A 23,533-nucleotide genomic window follows, 5' to 3' on the forward strand; every position below is an offset into this window, starting at 1 on the left:
CGTACATTGAACGTGACTGACTGAAAAGGAACGTCTCGCTTACGTATGTAACCCTCATTCGCTGAACGTCCCGTCGCCAGGTTCTGTGCTTCCGCTGAAGGACAGAGTCATTAGTTCGGCTCCTCAGCAGAAAAGCAAGGATGAAGGTATTCCACTTCCTTATTTATACCCGCGCTGTGGGGCAGAGCGTGGAATGCGTGAACCGCATGCCAGTGTTCATTGGCTTGTTTTTAAACACTCGAAAAATTATCCAAAATTCTACGTCTCCGTTCCCTCCTTCAGGGAACATACGTAACCGACACGTTCACAGTTCCAAAGCATCTCCAGTCATGGCAGAAGCTCTGTACGTTAGTTAGATATTGTCTATAAAGCCCTTTTACATTATTTAAAGTTTCCACTTTATTCACATTTACTATCCACTAATGTGCACCTTTAAATCGTAATGCAATACACTTTAATCTGGGTTTGTACAGGACTTTACATATATGGTGCGTTCCTCTAAACTAAATATGAAACCAGTTTCAAGCCATTTTAACCTGCGACAATCTAAAACATTTATAGGAAGTTCTCAATTGTTTTGCAGAGCATTTGTCACGGCAATGGTGAGAGAAACACTGGTTCTTGGTCAGGCTTTGCTCTTTACAGGACAAACCTGAAGCTCCAGTAGTGTTTAAAATGATTGAGTGAAAACAGTCGCAGTCTTACCTCTGTTCCTCTGAGAGACTCATCTTAGAGAGAGCGTCCTTTCCTCGCTCCTCTGACATTACTGCAGAGAAACTGCCACTGAAAACAGCTCAGCGCTGGGATCTTTGTGTGGCTGAAGACCATCAGATATTCTGCATGACCTGGACATGACATTGAGTCAGTGAGATTAATATCATGAGAGTTCAGAGGGAGAAATGAGGAGGAAAAATAACAACTAATGACCAATGCTCAGATAAACAATAAGACAAATATAATATACTACAATTTATTTTACCAATTTTACTTTGGTTTTAGTGAGAAACAGCAACAGTGGATGATCTTTTTAACATTTTCAACACTAGATCACAATTATGGTTAAAATATGAGGATGTTTATGTGGCTTTGTCGTGGTGTCCACTGTAGTTGACGTGTAAAAAAAATGTTTTACATGACTTTCTACACAAATGCAAATATTTATTAGACTCAATTTTTTCATGTAAATCAGTCCAAAAACAGGCTATAAGCAGGATCTATGAATTACTCAGCATGTATGATTCAACACCTTTAAATTCACTCAAAAATAAAATGGGAGGCAGATTTGGATGAACTAATCTCAGAGAGTCTGGCACAAAATAATACAGGTGAAGGAATTGAAAATAATCAAAGATATTTGATATTTGAAATCCAACAAAGAAATTTGCTTTACTGTTGTCAACCCCCATTCCTTATCAGAAGGGCCATCTGGAAGACAATAGAGAGGCCTGTGGGCCCCATGGGTGCACACCTTTACAGTGGGGGAAGTTTGGTCTGATTGGTCAGTTTGAGTGTCATGTTTGAGTTTGGTCTGATTGGTCATTTTGAAAGAATACATTTGGTTTCAGTCACATGGTCAAGGAATAGATAAAAGAGGATTGGAACTGTGGCTTGCTCTCTCTTTTTCTCTGGCTCTCTTACTCTCTGGCTCTTGAGGTCATTGGGGGCTTCTCTTCTTTGTTCTCTTCTTTGTTCTCTTCTTCTCTCTCTCTCTCTCTCTCCTCTTTCTCTCTCTCTCTCTCTCTCTGAGTGCATGCTGGGAGTGAACGGAGCGTGGTGAGGGTGAGTGTGTTTGTGGCTGAGTGCTAAAAAACGTTTCTATCTTCTATCTTTGTGTGTGTTTGTTTTTATGTGCTGAACTTGTTCGTTCGATCAAAGTTTAAAGGTGTTTAAACGTCTGCAACCAGCGTTGTGCTGGGAGGCATGACGAACCAAAACACAATGAGTTTTAAAGATTTAACCCGCCGCCATGGAGTGAAGGTGGAGTCTAAAATGAATGTGGAGCAGTGTTGTTTAGTGGTGGGAGAGATTGTGGGACATGATCATATTGTCTCGGCATCGCGAATGAACAGTGCAATTTTTTTTTTTTTTAAACAGTTGTAAAGGCAAATTACGTTGTCCAGAGCGGCGTTGTGTTGAATGGTTCACTCGTGACCGTTTTACCTTTGAGGACCCCATCCAAAAAAGTCATACTGTCCAACGTACCTCCGTTTATCAAAGATGAAATACTGGTGCAAGAGTTATCTAGGTATGGAAAACTGGTTTCCCCTATAAAGAAAATCCCTCTCGGGTGCAAGTCACCTTTAGTGAAGCATCTAGTCTCGTTCAGAAGACAGGTTTTCATGGTGCTAAAAAATGGAATTGATGAGATCGATCTGGTTTTTAAATTCAAAATTGATGGGTTCGATTACACAGTGTTTGCAACATCTGACACGACAATTAAGTGTTTTAGTTGTGGTAAGATCGGACACTTAGTTCGAGATTGTCCACAAAAAAAAGACAGTGCAGGTGCGAGCACTAGCACGGTACAGGCCGCTTCTGTTGTTCCCACGGCTGAGATCGCGAACATTGACATTGACATGTGTGGTCGAGGCCGGTGAGATTGAGCTCGGGCCGATCGCAGTTGCGGCTGTTGAGAATAACCCTGAGACAACTGAGATTGTTACCGAGCCTAGTAAAAGTCTCGATGAACAGTCTTCGATGTCTGAGGAACTGACTAAACATGCTGAAAACGTTTGTGTGGCTGACGGAATTAATGTGGAAGACAATGTTGATTTTGAGAAGGAAGCCAAATCTGTCTTTAAAATACTAGTTAAGAGAAAGAAAAAAAGCAGTGGAAAAGCTTTTAAGCAAGTAAAGAAAGATGAGGGGGGTAGCGAGAATGTGGGATCTGACAGTGATGGAGATTCATCTGATTCAAATGTGTCTCAGTGTTCAAATCCGTCTATAAGTTCTCAAAACGATAACTTGATCTGTTTGTATAGAGCTGATGACATTAGTAAATTTATGCAAGAGACAAAGGGATTGAAAGGAGTGCAAGTTGAAGATTTTTTCCCTGACTATAAACAATTCATCAATGATGTGAGGTTTTTAATGAAAGAGGGAGCTTTTCAAGATGTGGAGATTTATCGTCTTAGAAAAATTGTGAACAAACTAAAAAAAAAAAAACAATACTAAAGATGAAGAGCTTGTCAACTTCTAAAAATCTGCCAAAAAATATTTTTTGGCAGCTCTTCTTATCATTTTTGTTCTGGTCTTTAAAATAAATATGACAAATTTTAAAATCGGAACTTTAAACTTAAATGGTGCCAGAGATGGTCATAAAAGAATGATGCTATTTGAGTCTTGTAGACAAAAGCAAATTGATATTCTGTTTCTGCAAGAAACACACAGTGATTTTAAAAATGAGACTGACTGGAGAAGAGAATGGGATGGACAGATTGTCCTGAGTCACAAATCTTCTACTAGTGGAGGTGTGGCTGTTTTGTTTTCAAAGCATTTTTTACCTTTGTCTTGTGAAGTTGAGGAAATAATTGGTGGTCGATGTTTAAAGATCAAAGTGAAATTTGAGAAAACCACAATGGTGCTTTTAAATTTACATGCACCTACAAAAGGGTTAGAAAGAGTTATTTTCTTAGATAAGGTGGATGCTGTTTTGAAAGAGTTAAATCCAGAAGACATGTTATTTTTAGGTGGAGATTTTAATTGTACTGCTAATGACAAGTTTGATAGGTATCATTTAGAACCACACGCTGCTTCTCAGAAAATACTTATACAGCTCATTGAAACTCATGATTTATGTGATGTGTTTAGAAGTATGAATGAAGATGTAAGACAGTATACTTGGGCTCATAGTACTGAACATACCATCTCTTTGGCACAACTTGACAGAATTTATAGTGTTCAGCACCAACGTAATCTTTTTAAATTTTGTAAAATTATTCCAGTGGGATTTTCTGATCACAGTTTAGTTCTGTGCAGTGTTTTAACCAAGTGTGTTAAATATAAAAGTGCATACTGGACTTTTAATACTTCATTGTTAAATGATAAACAATTTATAGATAACTTAATTTTTTTTTGGGAAACTTTTACGCAGTAAAAGCATTTCTACACTTCTTTACTGCAATGGTGGGACTGTGGAAAAGTTCTTATTAAAGACTTTTGTCAAAAGTACACTGTGAATGTTACTCGAGACATAGCCCAGTTAATGAAGACTCTAGAAACAGAAATTATTTTTCTGCAGGATTTATTAGCATCTAAAAAAAAATAGAAAACATATTGATGACTTGAAGGGAAAAAAAGCCATTTTGTTAGACCTGTTGGGAGTTAAAGCACAGGGAGCTTTAGTCCGTTCACGGTTCCAAACTGTGACACAAATGGATGCTCCCTCAAAATTCTTTTTTAATTTAGAAATGAAAAAAGGTCAAAGTAAAATGATGCACACGTTACATTCAGCTACAGGGCAAGAACTAACTAAGCCTGCTGACATACGTAGTCGTGCTGTAGATTTTTTCTCAGACCTTTATAAATCTGAACTGAGGGAATGGGGTGCAGATGCTGATAGTTTCTTTCAAGGACTGCCAAAGGTGGATGAAGAGTCCAACAATGAACTACAACAGACTCTGTCACTAAAAGAACTTTATACTGCCATGATGAGCATGGAAAATGGTAAATCTCCAGGAATTGACGGGTCACCTGTTGAGTTTTACAAGACTCCATGGCCCGTCATAGGAGAAGATCTGCTGACAGTTCTTAATGAAAGTCTGGAAAGAGAACTATTACCTCTAAACTGCAGGAGAGCAGTCATCACACTGTTACCTAAGAAAGGGGATCTTCAGTGTATCAGCAATTGGCGCCCTGTTTCGCTCTTATGTTCAGAATACAAAATTTTGTCTAAAAGTTTGGCTACAAGACTTAGTAAAGTTTTAAGTAAGTTAATACATTCTGACCAGTCTTATTGTATTCCCAACAGGTCTATTTTTGATAATATTGCTTTAGTTTGAGATGTTTTAGATGCTTCTAAACTCCTGGGAATTAACTCTGGTCTGATTTCTCTTGATCAAGAGAAAGCCTTCGACAGAGTTGAGCATTTGTTTTTATGGAACACTTTAGAGGCTTTTGGTTTTAGCCATGCTTTTATATCTATGATTAAGGCTGTGTATTGTAACATTGAGAGTGTTCTTAAGATTAATGGTGGTTTGTGTGCTCCGTTTAAAGTTGAGAGGGGAGTTAGGCAGGGATGTGCCATGTCTGGCATGTTGTATTCCCTTGCCATCGAACCTTTACTTCAAAAGTTCAGAGTTCATCTAACAGGTCTGATTTTCCCTGGTTGTAATAATTCTTTACATCTTTCCGCTTATGCTGATGATGTTATTGTTTTTGTAAATGGAAAGAATGATGTTATTATGTTAGAAAAAATAGTTAATGATTTTAAATGTGTTTCCTCTGCCAAAGTAAACTGGAAGAAAAGTGAAGCTTTACTAGTGGGAAATTGGAGTAGAGATCTTCCCGCATTACCTTGAGGATTGATTTGGAAAAGAGGAGGGTTAAAATACCTTGGTGTCTATCTAGGAGATGAAAACTTCATTAAGAAAAATTGGGAAAGTCTAATTGAGAAAATAAAAGGTCATTGGATAAATGGAAATGGTTGCTCCCTCAGATATCTTATAGAGGACGTATTCTTATCATTAATAATCTTGTGGCATCTTCATTGTGGCATAAACTTGCTTGTGTCGATCCTCCGAATGGACTGCTTGTCAATATTCAAAGAGAACTGGTGAACTTTTTTTGGGACAAATATCATTGGACTTCTCAAAGCATTCTGTTTTTGCCCAAATAGGAAGGAGGTCAAGGTCTGGTAAATCTCGAAAGCAGAAGAGCCACTTTCCGTCTCCAATACATACAGAAACTGTTAATGGGACCTTATTCACTTACGTGGAGACCGTTGGCTTTACACATCTTGAGAAGAGTGGGCAATATGGATATAGATTTATCATTGTTTTTAATGGATCATAAAAGATTGACTTTTACTGGAATTCCTCCTTTTTATCAAAATTTGTTTAAAGTGTGGGGTCTCTTTAAACATCGCTGGATGGAACCAGCAATTTTTCTTTATTGGTTGTTGGAAGAACCAGTTATATTTGGAGCTAAGTTTGATACTTCAGGAGAAGATGTTCCTGGGTTAACAGAGATATTATGTAATAGAAAGCTTTTTAAGCTAAAAAATATCATAAATTAATCAGGATATAATTTACTGAAAGCTGAAAAAGTTGCTACCCTTCTGAGAGTTAGATCAAAACGTTTTGCTCAGAAGGTTCTCCATAAACTAACTACAATTTTAACTGTTGAAGAGAAGGCACTTTTAGAAGAGTTTGGTGCAGGGACTTTAATCCCTGATAGTAAAGATCTTTTTCCAGATCTTGAAATCTGCCCTGTTATAGAAGAGTCTTGTTTTAATAGCCCCCTGTTAAAATGTGGATTTAATGAGTATATTGATTTTTGTACAGCAGAAGGGAAAACATTGTATAAATGCACTGTGAAAGTTATTAATCAACGTAATATAAGTATCAAAACAGATACAGTATGGAGAGAAAAATTAGGAATCAACACTGAAACTAAACCTCTTTGGAGAGCACTTTACAAACCACCGTTAAAAAAAAAACTTGGTGATTTGCAATGGAGGATTTTACATGGAGCTATCGCTGTAAATTAGATTAGATTAGATTAGATTCAACTTTATTGTCATTACACAAGTACAAGTACAAGGCAACGAAATGCAGTTTAGGTCTAACCAGAAGTGCAATAGCAGCAAGTGCAGGATATACAACGTTTGCATAAGTGCAGGACATGGATATGTACTGAGTATATATAAATATGTCTATAAATAGAGAGATGGTTATTACTATAAACAGAATTTACAGGTGAATATGTACAGTGAATAATATACAGATGGTTAATACTATAAACAGAATTTACAGGTGGATATGTACTATGAATATAATATAATATACAGATGGCTATTACTATAAACAGAATTTTACAGATAGAGGTATACAATGATATGTTAGGCTAAAATTAGGAATATGGCAGTGGATTAAGGTAGTGCAATAAATTATGGACAGAAGCTATCCGAAAAAAAGTGTAAAAGTGCAGTGGAAGTGATTGCATATTACAGTTAGAAGTACGGTGCAAAATACAAATGTAAACAGTAGGTACTGTAAATAACAGTCGGCAGTGCAAATGAGCATAATCCAGTTACGGTGTGGTAGTGCAAAATGAATAAGTAAACAGTTGTTACTGTAATAAAGAGTCGGTAGTGCAAATAACAAAGTGAAGGTGGATGTGAGGTAGGAGAGTTATCAGTATATGAGGGGAGTGGATCAGCGGGGGTTTGAGTTCAATAAAGAGACAGCTCTGGGGAAAAAACTGTTCTTAAGTCTGCTGGTCCTGGTCCGGTGGATCCTGAAACGCCTGCCGGAGGGCAGGAGAGAAAACAGTCTGTGGGCTGGGTGAGAGGAGTCCTTGAGGATGCTGCGAGCTCGATGCAGACAGCGTTTCCTCTGGATGTGCTCGATGGCAGGCAGTGGAGTCCCTGTGATGCGCTGGGCAGTTTTCACCACCCGCTGCAGTGCCTTGCGCTCCGCAACAGAGCAGCTCCCATACCATACTGCGACACAGTTGGTCAGGATGCTTTCTATTGCGCAGCGATAGAAGTTCACCAGGATAGCCGAGGAGAGCTGATTCTTCCTCAGTGTCCTCAGGAAGAAGAGGCGCTGGTGAGCCTTCTTGACCAGGCTGGAGGTGTTGGTCGTCCACGACATGTCCGCCGAGATGTGGATCCCCAGGAACTTGAAACTGGAGACACGTTCAACAGCCATTCCATTGATGTGGATGGTGTCGTGTGTGCCTCTTGACTCCTTCCTGAAGTCCACGATGAGCTCCTTCGTTTTGGTGGTGTTGAGGAGCAGGTTATTATCAGCGCACCATGTGGCCAGGTGCTGGATCTCCTCCCTGTAGGCAGTCTCATCGTTGTTGCTGATGAGCCCAATCACCGTTGTGTCGTCCGCAAACTTGACGATAGAATTAGATCCATACACAGGCTTGCAGTCGGAGGTGAAGAGGGAGTAGAGAAACGGACTTAGCACACAGCCCTGTGGTACACCAGTGTTGAGTGTGATGGATGTGGAGCAGGTGGATCCTGAACGAACATTCTGGGGTCTGTCAGTTAGGAAGTCCAGAATCCAGTTGCACATTGAGGTATTGATGCCCAGGTCTCCAAGTTTGGCTATTAACTTGGTTGGGATGACAGTGTTGAATGCTGAGCTGAAGTCAACAAACAGCATGCGTGCATAAGTGTTCTTATTGTCCAGATGGGTGAGCACAGAGTGCAGTGCCATGGAAACGGCATCCTCTGTGCTCCTATTGCTGCGGTAGGCAAACTGGTGTGAGTCCAATGTGGATGGTAGAGAGTCTTTTAGGTGTTCCAGGACCAGCCGCTCAAAGCACTTCATGACGATGGGTGTGAGTGCTACAGGGCGGTAGTCGTTAGGGCACCTCGGGTTAGAGTGTTTTGGCACTGGCACAATGGACGTGCGTTTGAAGCATGAAGGTACAGCTGCTTGGGCAAGAGACAGGTTGAAAATGTCTGTAAAAACCTCAGCGAGCTGCTCCGCACATGCCCTGAGAACACGACCAGGGATGTTGTCTGGTCCAGCAGCCTTGTGCGCGCTGATCCGGCTCAGTGACTTGCAGACATCTGTGGAGGAGAGTGTGATTGGTGGGTCAGCTGAGGGTTTGAGCTTGGTGGCAGTTTCTCTGTTGTCTCTTTCAAAGCGAGCATAAAAGTGATTTAGCTCGTTCAGGAAGTTGACATCAGTGGCTGCGGGGGTGGAGTGGGTGGGTTTGTAGTCACTGATGGCCTGGATGCCCTGCCACATGCGTCGAGGGTCAGAGTTGGAAAAGTGACCCTCTATCTTTAGCTTGTAGCAGTGCTTGGCCTTTTTGATGCCCCTCTTCAGGTTAGCTCTGGATGCGCTGTAGGCTTGTGCATCTCCTGATCTGAAGGCAGTATTGCGTGACTTCAGCAGGAGTCGCACTTCCCTGTTCATCCATGGCTTCTGATTTGGGTATGTGGTGATCTGTTTCTGGGTTGTAACACTGTCAATGGTGGTATTGATATGATCCAATACAGAGGAGGTGTAGGAGTCAATGTCCGTGTGAGCGCCACTGGTGGCTTGAGAAGCAAACACACTCCAGTCTGTGTGTAGAAACCTTTCCTGGAGTGTGGAATCAACCCCCGCAGGCCACACCTTGATGGTCTTTACTGATGGCTTCACACGGTTGATGAGGGGTGAATATTTGGGGATGAGGAACAAAGAGATGTGGTCTGACTGTCCCAGGTGGGGGAGGGGTGTCGCAACGTAAGCACCAGCCATGTTTGTGTAAACATGGTCTAAGGTTTTGTTTCCTCTGGTGTGGCAGGAAACATGCTGGTGAAACTTGGGTAGCACTGACTTTAAGTTTGAATGATTAAAGTCACCTGCAACAATAAAAGCAGCTTCCGGGTGATCAGTCTGTTGTTTACTGATGGCTGCATGAAGTTCTTTCATAGCAAGCTTGGCATCAGCATCCGGGGGAATATAGGCTGCAGTTATAATGGTGGAAGTGAACTCTCGCGGCAGATAAAACGGTCTACATTTAACCATGAGAAACTCGAGGTTAGCTGAACAATGACTCCCAACAATAGCAGAGTTTGTGCACCAGGCTTTGTTAATGTAAATGCACAATCCACCACCTCTGGTCTTACCGGAGCCATCTAATGTTCTATCCGCCCGGAGCGTGTGGCATCCCGCTAGCTCAATAGCGGTGTCCGGTATTCCGCCGTTTAGCCAGGTTTCCGTGAAGATTAGGACGTTACAGTTCAAAAGTTTCTTACTGTGTGTGATGCTGAGTCGAATCTCCTCCATTTTGTTCACTAGCGACCGTACATTGGCAAGGAAAATACTGGGTAAAGAGAGCCGATGTGGGGTAAGCTTTAGCTTTAGCCTTAGCTTAGCTCTCAGACCACCGCGTATTCCCCGCCTTTGTTTACGATCTCGGCGCCGCCTGCGAGCACTTCCGCCCGGCCGGGCAGAGTGCATAGCCTCGGGTGTTCTAGCGATCTCAGGAAGGAGTCGAAGATTGTCCATAAAACTGTCGGAAATTCGCAAACCAATATCCAAAATCTCACCACGGGTGTACGATGTTAAGGCACAACTATTCTGAACGAACAGACCCGAGATGAGCAGGAAAAATACCGCAAAATTGCAGAATCTGGAGAGACCCAGAGCCTCGCGAACTACTCGCGCCGCCATCTTGGATCAGACATCAGACAGATACAATGCTTTTGTATCTATTTTAAATCCCACTGTAAGTGACAAATGTCCTTTTTGTCTGGAACGAGAGACAATTTTTCATTGTTTTATGTACTGTAGAAGACTTAATCTTCTTTATGATTTATTAAGTGTTTTTTGGATTCGTTTAATATTTGTTTTTCAAAGCAAGATTATATTTTGGGGGTTTTTTACAGTTCAAAACAAAAGTTCAAATGTCATGTTGTTAATTTTATTGTTGGACAAGCAAAATATGCTGTCTACTGTATATCACTAGGAGAAATAAGATAGAAGAGAAGTCAGGACAAGATGTTGTACTAGTCTTAAAAATATGGTAAAAAAACTAGAATTCTTATTTATTTTAATTTTCATAAATTGATGAGCACGATAAAAGCTTTTTAAATGCAGTGGTGTTGTAACTTTGCTCTGTGTTCAGTTGACGATGAAGAAATTGTTTTTGCAAGAGAGTTAATGTAATTTCTATTTATTTTTATTTTTTAGGTGTGTGTAAAATTATATAAATGTTAACAAACATTTTAATAAATTGATTGTAAAAATAAAAAAAAATCTCTCTCTCCTCTCTCTCTCTCTCTCTCTCTCTGTCCCTCAGGTAACATTTTATTTATGCTGTGTACGATTAATGGTATAAGTTTATCATCTCATACATCCATTTTGAAACTATTTTAAGTGTAACCATAACCAGATTTTGTCATTAAATCCTTTCTATTACGAATACTGTGCTAACTAGTTTTTATTTAGTATTGACTTTGAAGTGCTCCCTATTGCAATACAATATAGTCAACTTATAGCAACGCTCTCACACATATTTTGCTATTGTAACTGCGCTTATCTCCGTCGTTGGTATGAGTTGCAGTGGGTGGAATTAGACGAGAAATGTACAGTTTTCTTCCATCTTTCTTATAACGTTTCTTAAGTCTTCTGGCAACCCTGCAGATTGAACCATCTACAGGAGTCCACTCTTACAGTAAACTTCCATCCATTAGCCCAAAAACCGGATGCTAATGGCTTGGTCAAAAGGAATTCTGCGTGTAAGCCTTTTCAGCCTTTCGGTGAAGTTCTCTTAATTTATTGATATCTCATTTTAAATCTGACTCCATTAATAATTTTATCTGACTCCAATTTTATGTGACTCCATAAAGTGTGTTACGTTTAGAGTTTATCAGCTGATTTTAAGATTAGTTGCGATTTAGATCGTTGATTTTCTTTGTATCTTCCTAGTTTTCAAATTCGTTCATCAAGAGACCCAATATCGCACAGAACAGACGCGTCCGGACCGCGCGTTCACAAGCACAAAATGTGATCCTGAGATTAGTCAGAGGATGCAGAGTGAATATTTTACCTTTAAGTGGTTGCACATGCTCACTCAACAAAAAGTGTAATTTTAGTAATATCCACGGACTACAACTTGCCAATCCAGCGATAGTCAGAAATCGGAATATCGCGCACGCTGCGCCCCATGCTTCAGTCGTGCCGTCATCGGTGTGATCTATCATAACACTAGATTTTGTGGTAATAAAGGAGTCTACATCGATCCATACTAAAATAATGATTTCAGAATAATACAAGATAAATCAAGATTAACATTTATTTTGTCCAGACAGGAAAAGTAAATAAGTAAACAAGAATCCATGGTACACAACTGATCAGCATAAAAACATAAAACACAATTGCAAAGCAATATGAAAATAATTTAAAAGAGTCATCTTGTCTGGCTCATAGTCTACATGTCGTATATGTGTGTGCCCCAAAGACACAGACACAGCACCACATGGGGGGTCTGGCTACAGAATTTTTTTCCACTGAAAGCTCTGTTACCCTCGCTTAAATACTCCAACTAGAACAAAAGGGTTGTAAATATTTGCAACACAACCACCTGGTTTTGGGGGAGTGGATCAGATATCTTTGAAGAGACTGCTCAAAAGGAGAACTGAATTCTCATTAGTTTTCAATCTTTCTAAAACTACTAGTGACTGCAGTGAAACTGAGACCATTTTACCATTAGCACCGAGACCTTTAAAAGGACATCAAACATGAAAGGGATAAAACAATAGATTTACAAGATACATCATCACTGGTATATCTGCATTTGGTGACTTGAAAACAGGGCAAGGAGAGGGCAAAATGGGGAGGGGGGAGAAATGTTTCATCAGGGTGGTGTAACACAGTTTCTGTGAGATCTTCTCTCAAGATTAGTGACTTTTATTGTTCTATTGCTGGGGTGTGGATCTAAGATTTTATCTTAGCAGCAAAACCGATTCTTACACAGGGAATCTTTACATCATCCATTTGCCTAAGACATGGTGTAATACAATTGTACACTGTTTGCATTGGTCTAAAGTCAGACTTTCTAAGATTAATGCTAACATAGATTCCACATGTGTGATAGATGCAGGCAGGCTCCCGCAACACTACTGTATATGTTCTGGACATGTCCAAAACTTTACATGTTCTGGACTAATATCTTCGAGACCTTCTCTGGGCTATTTGGAGAGGTAGTAGAGCCATCTCCATTTATTGCATTGTTTGGTGTGGCCCATGAAAATACTAGTTTTACTAAAAGTAAAAGTAAAATATTGGCCTTCTGTTCTCTTTTGGCTAGAAGACTGATACTGATTAAATGGAAAGACCCTTTTCCACCTACATTTAGTCAATGGATAAGGAAAGTTATGTTCCATCTTAAGCTGGAGAAAATTAGGTATACAGTCAGAGGGTCTACTGGGGCATTTTATAATATCTGGCAACCTTTTTTAAATTTTGTGGAGGGAATGAAGCAGATAATATGACATTGTAAAAGAAAGAGGGAGGGGAATATTATTCATACTTACTTCATGTTGTTTATTTATTATTACTATTTCTTTATGGACGCTTGATCATGTATAGTATCTTTATGTTTATGTCTGGTGTTTGGGGGATGGGGAGTTGAGTTTTGTATATCTTTGTTCTTTTTGTATAATTTGAAAACAATAAAAAAACCTTGATCAAAAAAAAAAAAAAATGAGGATGTTTATGTTGCTTTGTCGTGGTGTCCACTATCCATTATGTTAAAAATGTTTTTTTGAGCATTTTGTCACCTGGATGATCAAAAGTTGCAAACATTCACTGATGCGCAAAACTAATGCCTAGTCCACACGTACACGGGTATTTTTATAACCTGAGTTTTTCCACACAAGCACGGTTTAAAAAAAATCTACGTCCACATGAAAATGCAAAACCACGCTAAGATTGGCTGCCCGATTTCCACATGGGTCCCATCCACGGCACCGATGCACTGAGGGATGCCAGTGAAACCCTTCTACAAGTTTACTTTGGACTCAGTGACAGACCAAAGTGGACTGAAGCTTCACACACTTGCCTTACTATGTTGTATTATTGCATTCTGGCGCCTCTGTTCTGCAATACATGAGATAACTGCGCATGTATCTGTATACATGTGATAAGCGCTGTTAGCGGAGTTATTAAAAGCTACGTCCGCCATTGCATAGACTCCACACATGTAAACAAAAGCGATAACGGCGCACAAACTGACGTCAAACAAAGGAGAGAACGGCGCACATTTCGACTTAACAAGCCGAAATCTCCGGTTTCACCATCTACACGACAACGCTGTAAACGGAGTTTCTAAAAAACGTTACCCTGGCCGGAGTTTTCAAAAAAGTCCGGTTTCAGTAACCGGATACTGCGTTTGCGTGTGAACGAACAGCCAAACCGTGTAGAAAAAGCTGCGGTTTTGAAAATACCCGTGTTCGTGTGGACAGGGCCTAAATGTCAAACAACATCAAATGTCCACTCCATCACACTTTATACCAGCTTTCAGTATCAAAGGCCAATCAAGGCCATCATCACATCTTTATTCCAGGACATGTGATATATGTTTAAAAGTTAAATGTTTTTTTATTTTTTTATTTCAAGTAGTCAAAAGTGGCTCTAATTAAATCCCCATTAAGAACATGCATGTTTATTAACCTTTATGACCTATAAATAATATTGAATGAATGTTTGTTGAGTATCAAAATAGATCATCCGTTTGTATCAATGATCATCATTGTGTGTCATTCAGAATCACAGAGACACTGTTAAAGAACGGTTTAGGTTGTGGACATTATTTGATCAGTTTTCAGAGAGATGATGATGATGATGGTGATGATGATGATGATGATGATGATGTGGTTTTAAATCTGGACTGATGACAGACGACAGTGAAGGGCGAGAGAGGACCACGCCTGGACATTTTACGCTGCTGTTTGTATTATGTTTATATGCCACAGTCGCCGCTGACGCTCCTTTCCTTTAGTTGCTTTTGTTTATTACGATTAAAGTTATGTTTAATGTTTGCTGGTTCCCGCCTCCTTCTTCCCTGATCTTGAACTTTATTACAGTCACGTTTGATCACTTAAATAAATTTGATTTAATTCTAATGAAACAGTCACAAGTTCTGAATTACTCCTCATACAGGTCACTTTATCTGATGAATTAACATTTCTGTCCATCAATGATCCAAACAGTTGCTCACCTGTCTAATAAAACACATCATATATTAAAGCGGCTTTGGTGTTTCCATGAATTCTACCGCAGTAAAACCGGATATCGAGGGTAAGGCGGATATACGACGCATTGACACGGGCCGTTACTCTGCTCAAAATAGAGGATTTATCTGGATTTAAACATTGTTGGAAACATTTGGAATAATGTAAGTACACAAGTCAACAAAAAATACAACATTGTTCTAGTGGTTTTTGGACATTTTAATCCAAAAATTTTACATATTGTGCCTTTAACTGAAATGAATGCCTGTCACTCAATGATGCACAAAAAGTAAAGGCTAGTATTAAAAACATTATAAACTGCTATGAAAATGTAAACATTTGTAGTTTAGACAAAAGTCAGCGCAACGCTGAAACTAAATATTACCTTTATGAAGTAATCAGAGCCGTAGGGGTTTATCATCAATGAGAGCCCAAATTTGAGTTTGGGCCGGTTCAGGGGCTCCCGGAGAAAATGTGAGATTTCTCTGATCCTCATATGTGCATTTCAAAACATCAATAATATCTTTAAAAGCATTTGAGATTACCTGTTCTCTCCTCATCTCCATCACTCTTTCTTTTTCTCTTCTCTTGCTCTGTCTCTTATCTCCTAAAGCTGAGTCTGTCAGTGAAGAAAGTAAACATTAGTATAGAAGCTTATGGATAGCAAAATTCAATTTGAAATGTAATATGCAAAATGATAATGCAGTATGTAAAATGGCATGTATTTCTGTATTTAAATGTACATTTCCCATACGTGCAATGTTTGGTGCAAGATTAAAATGAAAATTACATTATATAATTAAAGCTACACTGTGTGATATTTTCCCCCATCTAGTGGTGAAAAGGTATATGACCATCCAGTGAATTTTAGTTTCTGTTCTTCTCAATTTCGATTTCGTTTCAACTCCTACGGTGGCCGATTTAGTCCAAGATTAACATGGCTTCCAGTTCGACCTCGTCCACATTCGACACGGTGCCTGTGGGATATTCTGTGCGCAGTGGGATGGATGGAACTCAACTGGCCTAATTATTCGGCTAGAAAGAACTGCAGCTAATCCAGAGTGAACTTTGATGATAGTAATGTTTATTCAGTCATCCAATTGCAAGGCATAAACAGGTTTGCATGGATATGTACATATGTGGTTTCTGTGAGAGAACAAATAAGGTGTCAGGGTTGGTGAAGGGAAAGGAGCGAGGACTCAGATGCAGAGGATGTGGGCTTTTAATGATAATAAAACAAAAAAACAAGACAAACAAAACTACCCCGAGGGGGAAAAACAGACTTGACTTGACTTGGCATGACTTGACAAGAGCAGGGAAACAAGAGGTACATTCGACGACGATTAAGCACTAGACTGCAAACACAAGGAGATTAAATAGGGAACAAACAAAAGAGGGTAACGAGGGAAGACAGGTGGGGCAAATGAACCAATAATCAGGAAACAAGGTGGGCGGGGTTAGACAATGGACTCGAGCACATGGCACAAAGAAACACTTAACAAGACATGTGCTCACACCAAACATGACATGAACATGCAGCTAATGAGAACTCATCAGCTGCATATTCACAAAAAACATGACAACATGACGTAGCACGTAGCCAGTGAAAAACACCAACCACGTGCTACACAACATAAGACAAAACATAACATGAAAGCACACGGCCGATGTAAACATGAACCGTGTGCTACACAGACAGAAGAGCACACGCTCACGTGACAAGACAGTGACAAAACAAAACACGCGGAGCATGAATGTCCGAATCCCAACACACAAAACTGAAACCCAAACTAGACCGAAGTGCTGGGATCCGAACACCACGCCCGCACACAAAACACAAGGACAGAAGAGCACGCAGCTCGAGCATGCTCAAAGCTGCGCGCTCACACAAGACAAATACAGGAGTGTCAGGGCTCTGTCACAAACCAAGAATAAACTAGACCGAAGTGACAGAACCCTGACACTACCCCCCCATCAAAAGGGACGCCACCTGGCGTCCCTAACGAGGGACACCAAAACAAGACAGGAACAAGATAACACGACAGATACACAGACCGAAACACAAGACAGGACAATCAAAACACAGAGACAAAGAGGGGAGGGAGGGAGGGGAGCCAAGTCAGAGCCAGCAGGACAGAGCAGAACGTCTCTAGCAAAGACCAGGGAGGGACGGGAGGGTTGAGCCAGGGAGGCTTAGGCGAGTCTGGAGTCCCGGCAGAAGGCCAGGGCGGAGCAGGAGGGACGCACCAGGGTGACTCCAGCCAATCAGGGCCCCCGGCAGATGACCAGGGGCGGTGCCGGAGGGACAGTCCAGGCGGGCTCCAGCGGATCTGGAGTCCTGGCAGAGGACCAGGGCGGGACCCGAGGGATGGACCAGGGTGGCTTCGGCTGATCAGGAACCCCGGAGGCGGGCTCCAGCGGTGTCAGGAGTCCTGGCTGAAGGCCAGGGTGGTGCTGGAGGGACGGACCAGGCAGGCTCCGGCAGGTCAGGAGTCCTGGCTGAAGGCCAGGGTGGTGCCAGACGGACAGGCCAGGCGGGCTCTGGCAGGGTCTGGGATGGCTGACTGGGACCCTCCCAGGAATCAGGACAGGAGCCGGAGGCAGGACAGGACACAGGACGGGAGACAGAGTCATTACCAGACGTTGATCAGGGGCCGGAGACCTCACCGGCCTCGGGGTCAGGGGCTGTGGCTGGCGCGGGCAGCGCAAGACGTCTGGGTTGGCGCGGGCAGCGCAAGACGTCTGGGTGGCGCGGGGCAGCGCAAGACGCCTGGGCGGTGGCGGGCAGGGCAAGACGCGCGGACGGTGCGGGCAGGGCAAGACGCCTGGACGGTGCGGGCAGGGCAAGACGCCTGGACGGTGCGGGCAGGGCAAGACGCCCTGGGTGGCGAGGGCAGGGCAAGACGCCTGGGTGGCGCCTCTGGGCCGGCAGCAAGCTCTGGGATGGCCTCTGGGCCATGTAGGATGGAGAAAGTCCTTCCCTCCTCCTCCTCCTCCTCCTTCCTCCGAAGAATGAGGCAGTGGTCGGGTGCTTACCGCCTTCCGGGGGTGTTGCAGGCCTCTTCGGCCGTCTCTGGGGGAGCTGCAGTGCTGACGGCCGCCTCTGGGGGTGCTGCAGCCTCTTTGGCCATCCCTGGGGGTGCTGCAGTGCTGACGGCCGCCTCTGGGGGTTGCTGCAGCTTCTATGACCACCTCCGGGGAAGCTGCAGCCTCTTCGGCTGCCTCCCGGGGGCGCTGCAGCGTCTACAGCCGCTCTGTGGATGCTGCAGAGTCTTTCGGCCACCTCTGGCAAACCTGCCAGCGGACACACACGGACATGGGCAAACCTGCAGGGTGTGTTGCCCCCCACTGGATTGGAGACAGATGAGTCGGGCTGGTTCTTCTTCCCTCCTCCTCCGTTTCATCGGAGGGCTGGGCTTCCACTGACAGCCGCCGCTGGGGGAGCTGCAGCGTCAATGGCTGACTTAGTCACCTGGTGAAAGAGAAACTCCACAAATTCCCCCAAATGTCAGGTGATCCAGTGCTCTCATTACCCACCAGTTGCGGGGCTCATCAAAGGGCATAGTTAAAAAGGTCCTTGAGAGCAGCGTCGTTGAACCCCAGACCCTCAGCAGCGCTGCTGAATTCCAGGCAAACCTTCTTAGATCAGCCCCCTCTTGGTGAAGGGAGCTCAAGGCCCCTGAACTGGAGCATGTGCTGGTAGAGAGGGCTGGAGACAGTGGAGGCTGGTGGATGGGGTGAGCCCTTCTTCTGCTGAGTCCTCATTCTGGCTGGTTCGTTCTGTCAGGGTTGGTGAAGGGAAAGGAGCGAGGACTCAGATGCAGAGGATATGGCTTTTAATGATAATAAAACAAAAAAACAAGAACAAACAAAAACCTACCCCGAGGGGGAAAAACAGACTTGACTTGACTTTACTTGGCTTGGCATGACTTGACAGGAGCAGGGAAACAAGAGGTACATTCGACGACGATTAAGCACTAGACTGCAAACACAAGGAGATTAAATAGAGAACAAACAAAAGAGGGTAACGAGGGAAGTACAGGTGGGGCAAATGAACCTAATAATCAGGAAACAAGGTGGGCGGGGTTAGACAATGGACTCGAGCACATGGCACAAAGAAACACTTAACAAGACATGTGCTCACACCAAACAATTGACATGAACATGCAGCTAATGAGAACTCATCAGCTGCATATTCACAAAAAACATGACAACATGACGTAGCACGTAGCCAGTGGAAAAACACCAACCACGTGCTACACAACATAAGACAAAACATAACATGAAAGCACACGGCCGATGTAAACATGAACCGTGTGCTACACAGACAGAAGAGCACACGCTCACACGTGACAAGACAGTGACAAAACAAAACACGCGGAGCATGAATGTCCGTATCCCAACACACAAAACTGAAACCCAAACTAGACCGAAGTGCTGGGATCCGAACACCACGCCCCGCACACAAAACACAAGGACAGAAGAGCACAGCTCGAGCATGCTCAAAGCTTGCGCGCTCACACAGACAAATACAGGAGTGTCAGGCTCTGTCAACAAACCAAGAATAAACTAGACCGAAGTGACAGAACCCTGACATAAGGATGGTAAATATACATACACAGTTAAGAACTGTATAACTATACTAATAAGTTACATAATGTAACCGTAAACCAGAGCTTATTGTACCATATATAGGCGCTAAATGCAGCTGCATTAAAAGGAGCGGCGGAGCTGCCGCTGCTGCTGCTAACAAGCGGTGTCCGGTTACAAAAAGTGTGTGCGCAGCTTTAACGGTAGCACTGCAGTGCGCTCTGTATAACAATTGTTAATATGCCGATCATGACCTGATACATATTTCCATCAACATACATTACAAGCAAATATTTTCTAAAAACGAATAAACATTGTTGATAACAAAATAACTGAATGATTATTCAAATAGGTGAGCATTATGCTATTGTATGTTGACACAAAAATACTTCTGAGGTGACATCAACTGAATTACGCGATGGACATACTCTGAAACACATCTACAATGACAATAACTATTATTACTTACGGAGTTATTAACGCACAGAATTACCACACAAGGAAAAACAGACTTTTGAGGAATAAACAAGCAGGAAAACTCAGAATAACTCTGTTACTGGACGCTGCTGAGATGAAAACTCTCTGCCACATGCACCAGACAAGTCTGAACAAGTTGACGCGCACATGCGCGAGGCAGAGAATTTTGTACAGTGCCATCGAGTATTAAAACCGGTTAAAACGCGAAAGGCGAATCTTGAATTTACGGGTATGTCCCTCTTTGGCTAATGTACTTTCAAGATGGAGGGGCAACATGGCGACCACCGTTAGATCCCATTACCTTATGTATTTTCAATAGCATATTATAAACTTACGAGAATACTTTATTACTTGAAAGAAGTAAATATACATTAATGAGCACATATATTTTTGAAAGAACTTATTGTTTTTAGCTAAGAATAGACTAAAAAAGTTACACAGTGTAGCTTTAACATTTGCCATTTCCTACACTATTTTTAATATTTCAATAAATATGATATAGCTTCCATACCTATGATGATGGGTCAACTGATATTTATATGTTTTATGAATCAGTTTCTTCGACAAGTTAATTTACTGAAGGCTATGAGGAAAGCTAGGAAACTCAGTTTACTAAATTCATTCACAATATGTGCACAGTTATTAATCTTATGCTTCATTAATGTTTCTTTCACCTCACATCAACATACAGTATACTAATTATTACATGAATCACGTAAATTATATGACTAGGTACTGTATTTTCAATTCAAAAGAGGACAAAATTCAACAAAAGTTTATTCGTTTGCATCACTGATTATTGTTGACGGTTGTTTAACATTTATATAATAAAACAGATGTCAAATATGAAATGTTTAGTTTATCTCCTTACATCTTATCCAGCGCTTTATGACCGTTAACTGGAATTCGCGCTCAGCTTCTGTGAACATAAAGCCCGCCTACTTTGATTTGATTGGTCATCTCAAATATTGTGCTGTGCAATATCAATGCCGCACTTAAATAGAGTTAATAATTAGACATTTATTTCACAAACTGAACCTTTATACACCTTGTAAAAATAAAAAGGGCCGGGCCTCGGTGCTACAGCCATAGAAGTAAACCACTAAACGGATTGTCCAAAGAAAACGTTCAATCCCGCATTAATCACAAAACGATCCTAAAACTGGAAATAAACCTTTTTGGAAAAGGCATTATTAATTTCTACAAAGCGGTTTGTTTTAGTAATTCCTGGCCACTTCTTGATCATTTGTTATAGACTACATTTGCAACAATGTAGCCTATAAGTCATGACTTGTGTTATAACCTAATCATTATCACACTAACTCATATGAAATCCGAATAATTCCCCCAAAATAAGGTTAATGGTGTAAGTATTAAAGCTTACTTGCAGTAGTTCAGACGGTCTTGTCCTACAGGAACAGAATCCAGGGACGTTTCTGAATACCAAGTACGTGAACTTCAGACTCCTGAGAATGAACTCCAGAGGTTGGGAGGAGCTCAGCCGGTGATTCTGCAAATGGAGCTCAGCGTTCCTGATAGCGTCACTCAGCTCGAGCTCTGGCTACTCCGGTTATCTCTGTATGGATAATTTAGTCTACAATAAAATCAAAGAAGGTTGTTGCGCTCTCAGTTGGAAACAGAAAAAATTGCTGGCCAAACACTGAATCCAAAAAAGACAGAAGTCTAGGAAAATTCTAAATTTATTTTAGCAATTGCATGGTGCAATAAAGTGCAAAGTGCAAGCGTGTTAAAAACAGAGGAGCATGAGCAGACGTTTCAGCAGATTGCCATCCTCAGTGCTCAAAATGCAACAAACAATCACCCTCTTTTTAGAAAGACAAGCAATTCAGAGCCATCAGCTTAATCCAGTTAACACAATCCCTCAGACTAGAACTCCTAGAAGAAACACAGAGTGGTGGAAAATCAAATAAAAAAATAAAATACTTTCATCTTAAATACATATCTTAAATAGCCGAGAATCACTTTGAATGATGTACCAGTGAATTCACCTAAAACACAACCCAGTCTCTTTTTGTAAAATTTCAGTTGTAAATATCAAAAGCCATTATAAAGGTATAAGTAAAAAGGTATAAGAAGCTATACAATAATAAATAACATTTCACAAGTCCACAAGTACAGACAAGAACACATATTGAGAAATGGCCCAGAAGTCTGTCAAACACTTTCACTTTGAGATCGAGACTCACCTGTGCGATCCTTTAGGACTGTTGTTTGGCACGAGATACGATTCAATCTTTAGTACAATAGTCCAGTCTGTGGTAAAAGAGATTCTGCCTCATCATCTGAAGACTTTAATGTTCAACAGCGAGAGCAGGAAGATCTGAAACATTATATAAACGAGGTTACACCTGTGCTGTTGTTGTTCTAGGTTTAGGGGAGAATGGGGTAAGATGCGTTTTTTTAATTATGTGGTCCTCAAGATAAGAGAAAATAAGGCAGAAGTAATGAAAGTATCTAAAGTAATTTCAGGATGTTTGCTATAATTTTAAATGATCAGAATACATCTATGACAAAGGGTTCTAAAAATATGTCTTCTTATAAAAAAAGTGTTCATGTGGCTCAATTTACCCCAGGTTAGGGGTAAGTTGATCCGAGTCAGTGGGTAAATTGCACCATCTGGATGTAAACGGACCATCTAATTGAATCTGAATCAAACCCATGTGAGATTGTAAAGATAATTTATCTCTTTTAAAAAACTTCAATAATCAAATTTCCTTACACAAACAGTCATATTTTTTCTCTTAAAGCTAAACAACATGAAACCAACCAAATGAATTTAAATTTCAATATCGTTAATTATTTGCATTTCTGAAACAATAAGTTGAACACCAAAAATGTAATCGTCCCAAAAACAGACTAAACAGAGTTTGAGTGAAATTAAATCAAATAAAAACTGAATTATAATGAATAAATAAGTGCCAGTTTTTCTGTAATGTTGAACATGTTAGGCTATTATGGACTACAGGTGGAAAGATGTGTATGATTGAGCATCTTCTGGTTCTTATCAGAGAAGGATTTGCTGTACTTGTACATCCTTCCTATCAAATAAACTCAAATTATTATTATTTTAAGAAGAAAATGATAAACTAAACCAGTTATGTATCATTACATTGAAATGATACCAGTTTATACTTCAGAGATTTAACTCGACTACGGTGCCTTTGGTTGGGTAAGTTAAAACACTGGCTCAATTTACCCCACAGCATTTGGCTCACTTTGCCCCATAGCTGCCATTTTGGATAAAACTAGCCATCTTACCAATTCAGGCTAATATTTATCTAAATGATTTGCAGGGTTTTATACATTGCTAAATCCCCAATATGGGTCATAAATACTTCAGACCTGGACACATTTGCTTTGATGCAACAGTCGTTACATCTGTTATGATAAAAGTTCAGTTTCTAAAGTAAATGTGTGCCTTCCACTCCTCCTGTGTGCTTCTCGTGTTCACAGTCTGGCAGAAATGATGGGTGGGTCCAAAATATATGGTCATATGAAAATAAAAGTGTACAGATGCCAAGATAAAAGGGGTGG

General features: G+C 41.2%; 1 protein-coding gene across 1 annotated transcript in view; it reads right to left on the minus strand.

The window, feature by feature from the left end:
- The window catches only part of LOC307139816 (NACHT, LRR and PYD domains-containing protein 12-like), an 80,378-nt gene extending 58,940 nt beyond the window's left edge, over positions 1-21,438 (minus strand). Inside the window, exons 1-2 of the mRNA XM_079838926.1 lie at positions 21,367-21,438; positions 706-845 (exon numbers count right to left, since the gene is read on the minus strand). Of these exons, the coding sequence (XP_079695052.1) occupies positions 706-764 (59 nt within the window). The 5' untranslated portion in view covers positions 765-845; positions 21,367-21,438. The remainder of the gene's footprint in view (positions 1-705; positions 846-21,366) is intronic.
- Positions 21,439-23,533: the final 2,095 nt, after the last annotated feature.

This window comes from Gobio gobio (assembly GCF_949357685.1).
Source record: "Gobio gobio genome assembly, chromosome: 16".
NCBI lineage: Eukaryota > Metazoa > Chordata > Actinopteri > Cypriniformes > Gobionidae > Gobio > Gobio gobio.